This window comes from Citrus sinensis, chromosome 2 (assembly GCF_022201045.2).
Source record: "Citrus sinensis cultivar Valencia sweet orange chromosome 2, DVS_A1.0, whole genome shotgun sequence".
Classification (NCBI taxonomy): Eukaryota; Viridiplantae; Streptophyta; class Magnoliopsida; order Sapindales; family Rutaceae; genus Citrus; species Citrus sinensis.
This window is the reverse complement of record NC_068557.1, coordinates 25,635,036-25,651,625: the sequence shown is the minus strand read 5'-3', so window position 1 is coordinate 25,651,625 and position 16,590 is coordinate 25,635,036. Positions and strand designations below refer to the sequence as shown.

The 16,590-nt window shown below is 35.2% G+C and overlaps 5 protein-coding genes across 7 annotated transcripts; 1 reads left to right on the top strand and 4 right to left on the bottom strand.

Annotated features, from left to right (window-relative positions):
* Positions 1-1,341: 1,341 nt before the first annotated feature.
* On the top strand, positions 1,342-3,574 carry LOC102621066 (endonuclease 2). The gene is made up of 9 exons (XM_006468647.4): positions 1,342-1,544; positions 1,641-1,815; positions 1,896-2,006; positions 2,189-2,244; positions 2,351-2,434; positions 2,511-2,603; positions 2,727-2,794; positions 2,966-3,039; positions 3,126-3,574. Exons 1-9 carry the CDS (start codon positions 1,431-1,433, stop codon positions 3,218-3,220), a joined length of 870 nt encoding a protein of 289 aa, XP_006468710.1. The 5' UTR covers positions 1,342-1,430; the 3' UTR covers positions 3,221-3,574.
* Positions 3,575-5,589: 2,015 nt separating this feature from the next.
* On the bottom strand, positions 5,590-7,347 carry LOC102621622 (uncharacterized). 2 transcript variants are annotated; one of them, XM_015527313.3, is made up of 3 exons: positions 6,397-7,347; positions 6,115-6,206; positions 5,590-5,961 (listed from the first exon to the last, which is right to left on the bottom strand). In XM_015527313.3, exons 1-3 carry the CDS (start codon positions 6,632-6,634, stop codon positions 5,911-5,913), a joined length of 381 nt encoding a protein of 126 aa, XP_015382799.1. In that variant the 5' UTR covers positions 6,635-7,347; the 3' UTR covers positions 5,590-5,910. The 2 variants fall into 2 exon arrangements, with proteins under 2 accessions (XP_015382799.1, XP_052291060.1); XM_052435100.1 differs by having other exon boundaries at positions 6,430-7,347.
* Positions 7,348-7,492: 145 nt separating this feature from the next.
* On the bottom strand, positions 7,493-9,555 carry LOC102621334 (universal stress protein A-like protein). The gene is made up of 4 exons (XM_006468648.4): positions 9,267-9,555; positions 8,879-8,970; positions 8,334-8,452; positions 7,493-7,799 (listed from the first exon to the last, which is right to left on the bottom strand). Exons 1-4 carry the CDS (start codon positions 9,436-9,438, stop codon positions 7,718-7,720), a joined length of 465 nt encoding a protein of 154 aa, XP_006468711.1. The 5' UTR covers positions 9,439-9,555; the 3' UTR covers positions 7,493-7,717.
* Positions 9,556-10,238: 683 nt separating this feature from the next.
* On the bottom strand, positions 10,239-12,982 carry LOC102621919 (hypothetical protein). Its single transcript, XM_006468650.3, has 5 exons — positions 12,710-12,982; positions 12,439-12,539; positions 11,192-11,301; positions 10,760-10,855; positions 10,239-10,661 (listed from the first exon to the last, which is right to left on the bottom strand). The coding sequence occupies exons 1-5, from the start codon at positions 12,895-12,897 to the stop codon at positions 10,542-10,544; spliced, it is 615 nt and encodes a 204-aa protein (XP_006468713.1). The 5' UTR covers positions 12,898-12,982; the 3' UTR covers positions 10,239-10,541.
* Positions 12,983-14,678: 1,696 nt separating this feature from the next.
* Positions 14,679-16,334, bottom strand: LOC102626850 (transcription factor bHLH75-like). 2 transcript variants are annotated; one of them, XM_025095420.2, is made up of 6 exons: positions 15,928-16,334; positions 15,716-15,835; positions 15,520-15,585; positions 15,361-15,429; positions 15,164-15,241; positions 14,679-14,987 (listed from the first exon to the last, which is right to left on the bottom strand). In XM_025095420.2, exons 1-6 carry the CDS (start codon positions 16,213-16,215, stop codon positions 14,895-14,897), a joined length of 714 nt encoding a protein of 237 aa, XP_024951188.1. In that variant the 5' UTR covers positions 16,216-16,334; the 3' UTR covers positions 14,679-14,894. The 2 variants fall into 2 exon arrangements, with proteins under 2 accessions (XP_024951188.1, XP_024951187.1); XM_025095419.2 differs by having other exon boundaries at positions 15,716-15,850; positions 15,928-16,333.
* Between the last annotated feature and the right edge of the window lie 256 nt (positions 16,335-16,590).

The window sequence follows — 16,590 nt, the reverse complement described above, 5'->3', positions numbered from 1 at the left end:
TGTGCGATGCATGGAAGATTAATTATTATTACGTTTGACATTATCCTTTTAATCCATTGTTCAAATATTATTCCAAGGTCCCTGAGCCCAACAGCGTTGATGGCGATATTAACACCCTCTTGTCCTCCTACTAATCCTCGTCCCGCCTCTTTTTTGAATAAATTCCACTACAAATTTTATGATTAATATATTATTTCTGTAAATCTTTCTTTATTGCCTTAAATAACCTTTATTTATTCGCACTTCAACGTTCTCCTTAAAGTTAAACATATTCTTCTTACCAAACTAATCATATTTCTAAAAATTTTACAACACCCTTTTTTCTTTTTGCTTTATTTTTAACTAGAGAAAAAAAAAAGAAACCATTAACTATATAAATGGGGTTTTTTGAGAATAATACGGGGGTGCTAGTGGCTCCATAAAACCATCAAACTAATTGTCAAATGAGTTGTATGAGGCCCATTTAGTAGCCCGACTTTTGAGGCAAGTCAGCCTGCCAAGCCCACTAGATGAAGTCGAAGATCACTTATAAAATGCACTATAGAACTCTCATAACCATGCGAATTTATTAGAGTTGAAACAGCAATGTTTATGATTACAAATTTGTGCTTTAATATAATAATATCCGAATGCCCGCACTAAAGAAAGAACTGTTATTTTATTTTAATATGACGATCAATTTGCTTTTATTTCATACGTAATTGACATAAGTAGGAGAAATTTTAGAATACATCTGTTGTGTTACAATCAATTAATGCATGCATGACATGTGTAATTGAGTCTAATATAATCACCACTTGCATGATAGTTTACAAAATAAATGCATACATATCATAATATTATTTGCTGTTGTATGACTGACATGGTACAACAGATATATTCTAAAATTTCTCCATAACTAGATGCTGGTTCACCGCTTAACACCATACCCCCATACACCAACTGACCTAGTTGCGGGATTTCATCTGAAAAGAAAATGAACCGAAGCGAAAAAAGCAAAATTAGAATCTTGATAATTATTAATATATTTCTATTAAATTCATATGCAGAATCTTTTCTTATACAGTTTGGAATGCTCCTGCCTTTGATGAATCCAATAACGTTACAATCATTTTAGCCAACTCAAATTGTTTTCCTTCTTAGGTTCCTTTCCTTTCCTTACCAAGCACGTAGATTCATATCCTGACGCTAACACTTTCGATTTCAACATTGAAAAAAAAGAAAAAAGAAAAGGATTATCAGTTGTCACATTCCAAAAATGACAATCAAATGTACAAACCAAAAATACAAGAAAGTCAGTCGTCTTGTACTCTTGTTCACACAGTTCACACCAACCCATCATCAATAACGTTTCGGTTTCTTCTTCTATTTTGTTTCCTTTACTATATCTATAAAACAAGCAAGAGAAATCCCGTATAAGAAAAATAAAAATGGAGGGTCTCAGGGCTTACCAGATTTTAACTTGTGTCTCATTTTTTGTTCTCTTTCCAGTAATTCACTGTTGGGGCAATGACGGGCATGTCGCAGTTTGCAGAATTGCTCAGGTTTTTTATTTTTTGTATCATCTTACTTGTGTGTTGCTAGTTTCCAGGCTTTCCTTTAATTTCTTTTGAGTCATTTGGTTTATGTTGTGTTTCCAGTCTCGGCTGAGCGAAGCCGCAGCAGATGCGGTGAAGCAACTGCTTCCAGAATCAGCAGATAATGACTTGGGAAGTGTGTGCACGTGGGCAGACCATGTCAAGTTTCATTATCATTGGTCTTCTGCTCTTCATTTCATTGACACCCCAGATAATCTCTGCACATACCAGTACAACAGTAAGCCTAACGACTTATAGATCAAGTTTAACTCAAGACTCATTGACATGTTTCGACACGCTGATGTTTTGGATCTTTAGGGGATTGCAAGGATGAAGATGGGGTAAAAGGAAGGTGCGTTGCTGGGGCTATTAACAATTACACGACCCAGCTTCTCAGCTACAACTCTGCTTCTTCCTCTCATTCTGAATGTAAATCCTCTCCTCAAGCCTTTTGTTTTTGTTCTTGTTACAAATAGTTCATGATTTTTGATGAACCCCCCTTGTGGCCCTTTGTCTCAATCTCTCCGTTAAAGACTTAACTTTAATACTAGTGTCGGCCACTTATCTAAACAGTTTTCTTCTTGGTGGACGATATTCTATGTTGTAATCAGATAACCTCACAGAAGCACTACTCTTCCTTTCTCATTTTATCGGCGACATTCATCAGGTAAGATAATAAGAACGCAGGTTTATTCGCTGCATTGTGTTAAATTTATCAACAAGAACGCATTATTAGCCCAGCATAGATGGTACTATTCATCCAATTTTTGCAGCCTCTGCATGTGGGATTTACCTCAGACAGGGGAGGCAATACAATTGATGTCCATTGGTACACAAGAAAGCAAGTTCTTCACCATGTGAGTGAGACTCATTTCCAAACCACTACGCAAGTTGGTTAAAATTTTAACTGTATACTAATTTTGAAGCATACAGGTTTGGGATAACAACATAATTGAAACAGCAGAAGAAAGGTTCTATAACTCAAATATCGATGGCCTTGTTGATGCAATACAGCAGAACATTACGGTATCTCACCTCACAAAATTTTGCCAGCTGAAAATTCCTTTTCAGTACTTGAATTAATATTTTTATCTTTGTACTCCATGATCTATTTTAACATTTTTCTCTTGATGATAATGAAAATAACAGACTGACTGGGCAGATCTAGTAAAAAAATGGGAGACTTGCAGCGCAAACAATACAGCTTGCCCGGATGTGTATGGTCCTCAACCTTTATATAAGTTTAATTCCTAGCCACAAAAAAAAAAAAAAAAAAAACCAAAACGAAATTGGATAAACATTTATTGTCCCAAAAGCCCCATTTCAGGCCAAAAATCTACAATGAGAACGATAAATTATATATAATTGAAATGGGGTTCTTTCTGCAGATATGCATCTGAAGGCATCAAAGCGGCCTGCGACTGGGCTTATAAAGGTGTAAGTGAAGGATCAGTACTAGAAGGTAAGCAATAAATTCTTGTGAAATTACTATGCATCTTCATAATTCATTCCTATATATTGGAAAAATAACATAGAAAGAGCTTGCAGATGAATATTTCAACTCTCGTTTACCCATAGTAAAACTGCGGTTAGCTCAAGGTGGAGTTCGACTGGCAGCCACTCTTAATCGTATCTTTGGATGAAAATGTATTTGCTTCCACCTCGTTTATCAAAGCATGCCTCCAGATTTGATCGCATGGAGTTATTACGAAGTTGCATAAGTGAACTTAATTTTCAGTTTTGGGGGCATTGCTTGCAAATGTTGAAAATGTTATTCTTCGAAAGTGTAATAGAATTCTGCGGTCAAAGCTATTACTCTGTTAACTACTTCTGAAATAAGCAGGCTCTTAGCATTCACTAAAGACGTCCCACGTAGTCATTCCAAATTAGATAATGCAAATAATTTACATCTGAATATCATATCAGACAATATTTTATCCAAAATAGATTTCATCAGGCATAAACACATACAGAACACTGATTAGTTCTGATTTGGACATCTCGTTCCTCATTGTTTCTTCACTACCAGAACAGGACATTTCGCATTCTGAATGCAGTAATCGCTTACGCTCCCGATCAAAGACCCGTAGGAAACTGATAACGTCAGCTTTCACTATTATAGTATATGATATAACTATATTGTTGAAGCTTTTGACTCTTTACCAAATGATACTCACGAATCTTGATGAATTAAGCTAAATGAAACTGAATCAGAACAAGAAATTTATAACCCAGAACAATTCCAGAAAGATTGCACAATATAGTAATCAAGCAAGTTGTGAAGAAAAATCTGCTCTCTTTTATTGATCAAAAACACTCACAATACAATGGATTTTACAGAAGACGTTACGCAGATCAACAAATGAAGAAGAAAGAGCTCATGCATCAGGTGCTGCTGGTCAGCTCATTTTAATGCTGGCGTCTCTGGAAATATAGTAACAGAATATAACTAGTTCTGCCACATTAGCACCAAAACATCATTTAGCCCCCTTAACTAAAGTTAAACTGCACAAATGCCCCTAAAATGCCTTTCATGTTGCATTTGAGTCCAAAAACTCAGATGCCTATATCTTCACATTCTCCACCTTGCAGCTGATTTCAGTTGATCCTTCAATAAAGCAGCATCTAAAAACCTTCAACCAACTACAATTCACTCTTGAATTTAGTTTGACCTTGGCAAGAGCTTGTGGAGAAGTATTCGGTGAATAGCTTTGAGGGTGATTGTATGTTTTTTTTTTCTTTTTGGTGTTTATGTGTTGTTTTGTTGTTGCGGTATCGTTGTGTTGTGGTTATATTGTTGTTCCAATTAGGATGTTGTTCACAAATAGTCTCACCCCCACAAATACATATACTTTATACATTAATGGTTCATTTGCTAATCGATATTGAGAATCAACTTGAATCGAAATGAGAAATATAGATAAGAATAAATTATTAACTTTAGTTGTAGAAATCAGAATCAGAATGAGCCGTATGGCCATTAATGTATTTGCATTGTCTTAGAACCAATGGATTGTTGCTAGTTATTAAAATGATCTTAGTTAATTATTGTCATTATTTATTTTAATAGTTGTGAATAATAATTACAATAATGATGATGATTAGAAAGTCTTCTTATTTTGTTAGGATTCTATTTCAATTCCAAGTTTAATTAGGTTAGTAGATGAGTTTTATTACAAAATAAAACACTTTGATAGTACAACATTTTCAATATATAGTAAAAAATCATCCGGGTTATGTATGAAAATCATTCGTTGTTAGCATAATAGTCGAAATAGTAAGTAATAGAATTGCATTGGCGTGGTTCTGCTGGAATAGAGCGTAATATTAAGAGTAATAGATTGCTTCTGGTAATTAATTTGTCAGCTCAGTGTCTTTAATTAATTGCTACCATGGAGAAGGACTAGGAGAGCGAGGTATCACTTGGAGTAATATTGAAAATTCAATGTGGGAAAAAGGGAGTTATATATTTATGGTATTTGTATTTTTTATGGTTGGCTCAAGGCACTTATTCCACTTAAATGCAAACCCAATTACGGCTGCAATTATGGCTTCTAGTGATATGCTCATTCTCGTACCTGCAATTGCGGCTGCAATTAGGCTATCCTTTTCATGATTCCAGTAGCTAGCTGTTGATTTACAACTGGCTTCACCACCAATAAATGATTAATTAAGGCTCTTTTTTAGCATTCACTCAAGACGTTCCACATATTATCCCACACTTGATAATGCAAATAACTTACATTTGAATGATCATATCAGACAACATTTTATGGAAACTGATTTCATCAAGCATAAACACAAACAGAAGATCAGTTCTAATTTGGACATGTAACTTTACTCTCCTTCCTCATGGTTTCTTCACTACGGGAACAGGACATTTCGAGTTCTAATGTAGTAATTGCTTACGCTCCCTATCAAAGCCCCGTAGCAGACTCTTAATGCCAGCTTTCAATAATGACATATATTATTTATAACTATATTGAAACAAAGAACCTAGTAATACAGGGAATTGGATATATGGTAGTTTCATTTTGCATCCAAATTCAGATTGCAAAATAATCACGTCTGATTTTCATTTTATTTATTTATTGTCCATTATTTGTATCCAATCTGAATAGTCTGTTAACTTAGTTTACGATATGTCCTGTCCAAAGCCGTGAGCATCAAAGAAATAATGTTTTCCCAGTTTGAAAAAAACTAGAAAACAATAGTCACCATATATATGTATTTTATTGAAGTTACAAGAGGAAGAACTAATTAACCTCTTGATTTTTCCAAGGCCATGTTCACCCAAAATAAGTAGATTGACATCCACTTTCTGAACTGCATTTCATATGGCCATTGTAGGATCCCATACCTCCACAACCATATATGCTTTTACCTGTAAATTAGTGGAAAGCAATAAGAATTAACCTTTTATTTTCACACGCTCTGCTTTGGCAATCAGAGAAAATAATAAAACAAAGGAAAAATGAGACAAATATAAATGCTAAGTAACATTTTTCCATTAAAGAATCAAAAGACATAGCCATACCCCTTGACTAGAAAGAATGTCCTTTACTTTCTGCAAAAAAGCCAATGTCAGCTTCCGTTGTTTTTCTTCAGCACAGTTGACAAAACCTTGTGCTGTGTATGCAAAAGATTAGAAACTGGTTACCATGAGTTCAATACCTAACAGTTACCTTACTTCACATGCACAATATCAAATCAAGAAATTTTTTAGACAAAAGAAAATAGTTCATATACAGCTAATCCTCAAGGTTGCTTGAAAGTTGAGAAACGATTAGGAGTGTTTATGTATGTATAAAGACCTAACTGGTTAAAGCAGAAGAGTACAAGCGAGCATAACCAAAAGGTGCGGTAAACACGAACTCGGACTTGGTGGGCGGCTGTGCCATGAAGATAATTAGTGGAAACTTGGATATTGATTCTTTGAGATTGTCAAGAACCCACATGAGCGCATAGTGACTCTGCTCGCTCTCATCAATGGCCACCATCACCTTCCTCTCACCCACTCCTTCCGCAGGTTCTGCGGCTACAATGACCTCTGCCATCTTTTTCTCGGGTTGTAGAACACGGATAGACAAATGGTTCCAAAACAAATGCGATCACATTTGTAAAAGAAGAGTGCGTAAAATGAACATCTAGGTTTTTAACTTAACTGCTTGATGGTGAAGACGCTGTTTTGTGCATAAGCTAGCTGGTAAATAAGGAGGCCCGTGCTTCCAGATCATAACTGTAAAGTCAAATGATGAAGTGGACTCGCTATTGAGGATATTTTATGCAGTGTAGTTTGGATAAGACTTGTTTTTTCTTTGGATTTTCAATTATATTAATCTCTTTGTCTTAAACCTATTAGCCTATTCAACTTACGTTCCCATAATCATAAGGATGCGGTTGTACTCTGCATTTTACTCTTTCTTTTTTATTATTGCCATATTACGTATAAAAAGGTTGGTGGTTGTTCATAATTGTCAATGAATTAGATGCAAAGTGATTATTAGCTTTGGTGGCTTCGGATCTCTTCCAGTTTCTTGCCGTCAGTATTTAAATCCTGACTCCTGCCGGCACTATATGTGCTTGATGAGAACAAAACATCATCATAGAACAACACATTCTTTTTTATTTTTCCCACCTTTTGAAGGAGAGGAGGGGGCCTTGAGATGTTAATGAAACAATACGTTGACAGTCAATCCGCGCCCACTCATTTGAAGAACGTAAATTCAATTATGATCCTGTCACAAAAAAACCATCAGAGATTCAGAGCAAAGAGATGCCATTAAGACAATGAGCTTTTAAACTTAATGTACGTACTTGGTAAGGTATCAACGGTGAAAGAAGACTAATTGAAATCTCTCGGCACTTTCAATAAGGCAGTCGAAAGAATAAGATGCACACGACAATCCATCAAATATTAAACGGAAGCCACCTTAACTTACTTCATCCACTTTATTTATAAAGTTACAAACTCCACATCTTTATACAACACTCATTTTTCCACAACATCAAACTACATTTGAACAAATAATTAATTTCACTTTCATTAGGCCAAGTTGGTAATGACCGCTTAACTCCGTTTTTTATTCCCTCTAGGTTACAGCTGAAGATTCAGTTTCTTATATCTTGCTCGAGTGCATTCATTCAACTGGCTTCCTCACCACAAGCACAGGGCACTTGGCATTATGAACACAGTAATTGCTAACACTTCCCAGAAAAGCCCTGTTGCAAAAAACGCGCATTAACATCCAAGATGCATAAACATGCAGCTGCTAAAGTACAAATTAGCACCCAAATCCAAGACTGCCCCTGCTGGTGATAAGATGTGATGTCAAAGAAGGGTCTTTGCAATGCAAGCACAGAGAGGGAAAGTTGATGGAAAGGTTTAATGGGTTTTATTGAGTGTAAGCAGAAGTAATCCCTTAAAATTATACAAAGAAAGGGCAGCAACTTAAGAAATTTGAGAATGGATCTATTGGCAAAGAGCTATGTATATCAGCAGATGAGTGACAGCTCTAACAACTTTCGTCTATTGTCATAGTTTCAGACTGTCAACATTCGTGATGGAACCCCACACTAGTAATTCAAAGACTATGTGAGAAGGATTTATTATTATTTGCATGATGTACCCTATACCCAAAATAGTTGGTAATAATTTCTTTGTCGAAGAATATTATTCAGGCAACTAATCCTAGCACCAACATACACATAACCATGAGAAAGCAATGAATCAGCTATCCAAAAGTTTAGACTAACCTCTGTATAGGTCCACGGCTATGGCTACCTACTATAAGTAACTGGATTTTGTGCTTTTCTGCTGCTTCACATATGACAATTTTAGGATCCCCCATCTCTGTCATTGTCTCTGCAACAACCTGAACCAAGGCAAATAACAAATTTTAATACAGCATACGAGACTAGTTTGCACTGAAACTGATGGTATTCTTAAATTAAAAAAAAAAAATCAGCTGTTAAGAAAGTAACAGGAGCTTAAGCGGCATCATCACACATAAGAATTCAGTTTTACCCAAGTGTTTTTCATTTATAACAAATATGATATCCAAGTAGAGAGGATGTTATCCCAGAAACACATACGAACCTTCAACATGATGTCAATAACTTCATATTAAAAGCACAAGCAAATGGAATGGAATTGGTAAAAGAATTTCAAAACCATTTTTGCTTGTATCCCTTCTTCAAATAGGTACAAAACTATATAAACAAAGAGAAAAATAATTCGTTAAATCACCCTAAGCAACATGCAAGACTTTAGACAAAAGTATCAGCAAAGAAAAGTGTACCCCATGCTTAGCACAAATCTCCTTTGCTCTTCCCAATAGAGCCAATGCAGCCTTCTTTTGATTTTCTTGTATGGACATAAGCAAGTCTGGTGCTGAAAGTCACGAAATTGAACTAAATGATAGAAATTAGAGTAATGCTGCACATAAAAAGTTGTCCCAACTGTTGTGAGAAATGACATAGCACACGTTCATAGGTGCCGCTTAATTACATACTAATAAAGGTGTAATCAAAGTCAACACTCCACATCAATTGTGATGGCGATTAGCGAATCAATCAATCAAAGATTGAAATTCCCCAAAGGCAGCAACAGAGTCAATCTAATCAAGCAAACAAATCCAATATTCAAAACAAGATAAGATACAAAGAAAGAAGAAAAGGGAGACTTACGAGCAGCACCAAACATGGAAGCCTGAACATAAATAAATTCAGTAGGCCGAGCAGTGAAGATGATAAGGTCAGACTTGGATATCGCATCGCCTAGATTTTCAAGTGCCCATTGGAGAGCATAGTGGCGACACTCACTCTCATCTATAGCCACCATCACTTTCTTCTTGTCCATCTCTTTTTACTCTCTTCCTTTTCTTCCTTTGGTCTTTCTTTAGGAATTTTGGGTTTCAGAGCCAAATACTTCTGGTTCGATCGTGGGGTAGGCTATTCAAAGCAGATGATATTGTCTTTATAGCAAATCTCAACTGGCAATCAAACCAACCACGTGTCAACCAGCTGGTGTAACAGGACCAGTCTAGATGTTTGTACTCTGTACGAGTGTGCTGTGTGCAGGGTCTGTTTGCAAACTTACGCGTCACCTTTCTCAGGTGTAAATCTTCTAACACCGCTTCAAATATCTGACGAAAGTCCCTACATTTTTAAGTTCACCTATCTTCAATGCGTTAAAAGAAAAAGGCTGGGGGGGGGGGGGGCTCAGGTTTCTATATTTTATTTTAACCGTGGATAATATGTTTATTGAGATGATTTTAGATTACACGAGACAACTGAAACTGAAATAAAAATTTCAAAAGTTAAATAAGAAAATTTTTAAATTTTGTTATAGCATGATAAGACAAGATCTGTGGAATTTTTTCCCGAAGGATAATATAACGTAAAGGCTATTTTTGTAATTAAAATAGAAAAGAGGGTTTTATAAGAGTTTTGGAAGGGTCTTATCCTAACTCAATTTCTCATTATGCACTTCATATTCGGTCTTATCCTTTCTTCACGGGGTCTGATGGGTTCATCTTAGTTACGCAAACTAATTTTCGAAGCCTGCTAAGGCTTATTTTGTGAAATATTGGCCCATTCCCATAGTGGAATGTATCGGTTTGATAATCCTTAACCTCGTTGTTAGAACAGCAGTGGAAATTGTAGTACAATAACATCACCACTCTTGCGTTATCATTTGCATCAGATGAACGTATAACATGAGAATCTGGTATGAAGCCTGAGGTCGCATTTTTACACTCTTCAAAGACATAGGTTTGATTGCTTATTATCCCAAAACACAGCCAAGAAAAATTTCACGCATCAGACATCAGTGAAATAGTGGGATAATCCTATGAGGGTTAAATTTTCTTAACAAACCTGTCCTGAGAAAGAATGTTTGAATGTAGATTGACTCTATATTTAGCCAAGAACTCTTTCCACAAAGTAATTGTCGCATTAAAATCATTTAGGCTCTTCTTGGCGAAGGAATTGAGCAATTTTAGATCTCATCTCTGGTGGAATACGGACTGGACGGTAGTTTTTGTCAAGCCAAACTGCAGTGCCCTTAGCCTCCAAAATTGGCTGCACAAGAAAGTTAAAGAGTGCTTACTGAGGATCATGACAGTTTCTGAAAACTATGTACAACAGTACAAGTGCAGTTCAGGGTCACAACTACAAACCTCATGATTTGGAAGCTTAAAGATGAAGTGATCAAAGATTAAGCGGACAGCTGAACCACCAGAAATCCTAACCTTCACAACAAACTTGTCCCCACTCTACTAGCAAAACACCATGAGAACAGATACACACATGAGATACAAAATGTGTGGGAATCCTCCAATAAATTAGATAATTCTATAACAATTTTCAAAATGCAAGGGAGGTTTTTAATGGATTTCAAAACCAATGATTTCTATTTATATTTTAGTCAAATGTCGGTACATGACAATAAAAGCTTCACCTTAATATCTAACTCAAAGAAAAGCAAGGAACCAATCAGGGGATCATGGTGTTGTAGCATAAGGTATAGTGCCTTACTTGTATACCTAAATATATCGATAAGTAAGTAGACAAGAGGTTTAACAGTCATAAGTTTAAATATCAAGGCATACTCTCAGAGGTGCAAGGAACTTGAGTGACAACTCTGACAGCGCCAATGATTCACCAGTGCGGGCAACTTCGTCGCAATTGATGCCAATCCTTTCAAAAAATTCATGCCGACCTGATTAACATATATTAAGGACAAATGTTCACTCTATGTCAATAGTGTTTTAACAACATAAAATTAACAGAGCTATTCCTTGATATGTAAACGATATTCTTTTAGTCATTAAATAGAAGAGAAGAGGTGCATTGGCATACACACACAAATGCATGATAGGCAGATAACTAATGGCGGCCACGTATACAAATGATAGCATATGCTAGTCTGGACAACATAATTTTTACTAGATGAGCTACTTTGACAAATAAATGACCACAAGGATATACTTCAAAGCCATCAACTTAATACTAACCACCAAGTGACGGAACACATGAAGATAAATGAATCAATGATAAAAGAATCACTATGTTTGAGGTTGAAATAAGATTTTTAAACAACAATATATCACAAATAAAAAAAACTATTACAAGCTATTCTGCTTAAAAAGAAACAGCAAAAGCCACAGAAAGTGACTCCAGTGTGTTTAGTAGAGGCTGTCATGAAGGAAAATGGAGACAGTCACAACAGTGCACCGCATGTGAATTGTTGACAAGGGAAAACCCCTTTTGACTTTACTCCAGTAGTGTTGCTCAAAATCAGACTGAAAGGCAAGATCAGGACAAGTGGGGGAGGGAGCGAGAGAATTGAATGTTGTAAATCATGTAGTGCAGAAGAAAAGAGGCGAAGTAAAAAACGAAAAGCTGATAAACAGATGCGTCAATGCGAGCTAATTTATACTCAAGATTCTGATGGCAAACAACAAACTCATAATCAAAAATCAAAATACAGTGTCATCTTAAGCTATATAATGTCAAGCAAATGAACACTGAAAAACCCGATCTAATAGTAGAGACAAAAATCATTAGTCTTTAGGATCCCAAAACACCGGCAGTATCTAATATATTTAGTGAAGAGATGAAGCGCAAGGGCCATCAACATCTAAGCAGCAACCAATACTAAACACTTAACAATGGTAAGCAATGGTAGTGCAAGGCCTATCAACATCTAAGCAGAAATCAAAACTAAACACTTAACAATGGTAAGCAACGGTATAACAAATCCAAGAATAAGCAAACACTTACAACCAATAAGTCCCTCAAATTTTATACATTCTGACAAAATTAATTAGAAGAGAAAAAGAAAAAAAATTCTTACCATGTTGACAATAACTAGCATAGACAGCATTGTTGACAACACCATATTGATCCAACTCGTAATCTCGGACTTGAAGCTCAACATCATGAAACTCACTCATTCTACAAACATAAAAGCTTATAAATTTTTTGGGTGAGGTGATATCACATAATTACAACAAAAATGTAAACTTTATGCCCAGACTACTAAATTTTAAGCGCAATAAATTTATTTCAGAATTTCCATCAGAACCCCTCAAATAAAATTGCTTAAAAAAAGCTAATGGAAGTACCCTTTGCCACCATTGAGGTCAAGGAATGCAGGCGAACGGCACCTCCTCACTGCGGCTAGCGATCGGAGAACACGTGGCGGCATCAGAGGCTGAGTGGTGGGAAAGGCGACTGGTGGGGGGAGAAACGGAGCCTGAACACGTGCAGTCGGGAGTCTCACGTGCGCAGGAGAGATAAAAGCCTGCAACATTTCTTCTTCTTCGAAGATGGTGGAGAAATGGGAAGTTGGAAATTTAGTAGATGATTTATCATTATGAAGCAATGGGCGAAAAAATCCATGCGACTCTGTTTAATGCTCTCAATTTTTTTAACATTCACGTGTAATTGACATTCATTGCGGAACACAAATGACTAACTCATAATAGTTTTTCACTGGAGTGATATTTTGTTAAATGCTAGGGACCATATTAATAGTTTACTGCACAATAATTAATGATGGTACAATTACTATTTGCTGAGGGTTTTGGGGCTGAGGTGCTGTGCCGTAGAAAAAAATTATAAGTATTAAATAAAAGTTAATAATATATAATAAATATAAATTTTGATAAAATAATTAAAGATATAATAAATTTTTTATTATATAAATAAAAAATTATATTAACATAATTTAAAAGTTACAGCAGTTAGTGTTTATTAAACACTTTAGTACTGTAATTTTTAAGTTATAATTGTCCAACCTCAATTCCAAATGTATTTTAAGTATCTCAATTTTACGTCCGCATTGAACACTAATTACTTTTTATTTTATTTATCCATTATTTTCAGTTTATATGTGAGAGTTTGTATAATTAGTTTATGGGTGGGGCGGGACTATGTTAACTATATTATTGATATGCTGAAATTTGTTTGATACATTGAACAATTTTTTTTTTTGTGAGAAGGTTTACATTATTTTCATTTTTATTTTTTTCTCAAAGATTTGGCTAACCAGGGCTTACCAACTTCTCGTAGTGCAAACACGCTAGCTAGGGTGCCTGAGCCTGGGCATTGTGGTTGTAAATAAAATATTGTCCCTACCCTTTGAAAAAGGAAAATGCTATTTGCACACAAATGAGCACAAATTAGGAAAGATCAAACGATTCATGCAATCATGTTTAGCTAAACTGATTTTACAGCACATTCACAAATCACGATCACTTGGGCTTGGGGATTTGATTAATTTTATAAATTAATTTTACAAACTAATATTTAATTAGTAAGAACTAGTAGAGATGAATTACCTTAATGGGCTTCTTTGCGCCAGTGAATCATAATTAATAAGGACCCCCTGGCTGATGTGGCTTTCTCCTCATGATGGAGTTGGATCATGCAGCATAATATTATTTGACCAATTATATCATAGTCTAACACGTGGAACGTGATGAATATGATGAGGGTGGATAAAAAACAATAATAAATGCATGAGAATTCAAATACGTGATCTTAACTGGGTGATGTACGTGGTGTTACTGTTCGTGAATCATATGAAAGAAAATAAGAACTACTGCTAGCTAAAATGATCCTATGGCTGTGAGGGAGGTGTTGATCAGCTTCACTCAATTCTCTTGTGGGAAGCAGAATATTATTAACGTGGCCCTATATAATTCAATCTGTCTTCACCCACCCAACTTCTTTCATAGATTCATTGTACTTTCTTTTCCGTAACTACCATTATTTCTCAACCATATACAATAGATGTTTATTTGCCAACATAATTTAATTATATAAATGTGACTAAATCAAACTGTGGGATCCATGCATTATCTTTATGTACATAGCTTATCAATATCATCATTGATCGCTATCATGGTACATGAAAGGGATCCCATATAATTGTTGATAAAAATTAAAAGTAGATTCATGTGTCTTTCATTGGATAAAGGATTACATATATCTAGCAACCAAATTAACAATTTGTATCTTTCTCGATGTCCTTGACAATAATCTGCTGACTTTTGATACTCAATATTCGATAACGAAGACCGAAGAGAGTAATCAAACATTAACCAAATCCAATCAATAATTACTAGTGGAGTACATGCATTAATTATATTTATACGGGAATTAATACGAGATTACAGTATCCTTGCTTTTCTTTATAATTATTGTTTATTGCCATAAGCATATATATGGTGTATACAACAGGGTTTAATTTGCAACTTCTTTTGATAAGCAAGAACATAGGAAATTTATATTTAAGTCTTGCATTCAAAGAGACCAAGCAGAGTGGAAGTAAGAAGGGCCTCCATACCCTTCTCTCACCATCCTCTCCATGTCTTGTGCATCACATTCATTTGTCCCCTACAACATAAATAGATATTAGTCTTTAATTATTAGATTTACTCCCAATTTATAAATCATTGATTGATTAAGTAAATCAGCTTCATCATCAACAAAAGAATCAATTACATTTTCAAATTATTCAAGAAATCAAAACATATATTATAAGAATTTGTGCTCAAGGATTTTAGGTCTACCGGCATTGTTTCTGTTGTATCCAGCTCCGAGTTGAAGTCATAGTACATACTTGCTGCTGAAAGCTTCATGGAGAGAAACTAGAACATGTACAAAATTGGCAATACATGTTACTCAAATATTAATGTAAAGAAAAGACGTGATAAAATTTTATATATAGTTTCGGGCGGCATAGAAAAATTTCTTGACAAGGATGCACCTCAATTTGATTCTGCAGAGATCGAACATAATTAATAATAACATCCAACATCACTGCCATTCCCATTGTCTGCACATTCATAAGACAGATATTATTATAACTTGAGATTTATTTTTTTCTTCCTTTTTTAGTGCAAAGAATGATAACAGCAATTCTTACCTTGTAGCATCCTGGAACCAAGTCCTGTAAGCATCTCAGCCTCTCATTTATTTTCTCTCTTCTCACCTAGAATTAAGATGCATCTGCTGAATCATATATTTGTATATATATTTCTATGTGATATATATCTTCAAATTAAATTATTATTTATTTTAATATAATGAGAAAAATATTCGGATACATGATATAAACATACCCTTTCAGCCAAACTGTGACTGTCAGTGGCTTGACCTCTTTTTGCTCTTACATGAATCACTTCTTTTGGTTTCTCCACCACTCTCTCATTGTTTCTCTTTCTTTTTCTTCCACTCAAGCCCTGCATGCCAGTTCCCTACACAAAATAAACGACTCAACAAGAAACGATAGAAATAAATTAATAAATAAAAGAAAGACTAGTAATTAATTAACCTTATTATTTACACTTAACAACCCACTTCCAGAAGCCGGAGTGGGAGACAAATTCATAAAACTTTCAACAGTATGCGCCGCCGCCTTCTTTCCGTTACTGGTATCATGGCTGAAATCAGCTATCAATCCTATGGAAGGAACAACTAAGGCTTCACTTTGAATGTTGTTATCAGCAAAGCTCATGCAAAGCTGAGGCTGTTGATGATGATCAAAAAAGCTGCCATTTGAGAAAAAACCCATGACTCCAGCAGGCTGATCATCAGATGTGTTACGATTCTCTAATGCCATTAGACAAGTTTAGCAACTCTTCAACTCAGCGCTTTACAGAAAAGCAAGCCTTAAGAAACTTTCTCTTACTCCCAATCTCTTGATATATACATGTATATAAAGAGTTGCATGTTATCCAATTTGATTATACGACCTCTTGTATATAGCAATTATGGGTAACATATAATTTTCATATTTCTTTTCCACGATATGACTAAAAACTAAAAAGGAAAATAAAGGTTTTCAAAATTGTTGCCATTTGTCAGTTTGCTATTGATATAGTGATTTGGCATCTTTGGTAGGTCCACATTAGTTGATATATCTAGTACGTAGGACCACTTCCAAGACTTTGATTTAATTATGGTCGAAATCAAAGATTCAATATTAATTCATGGC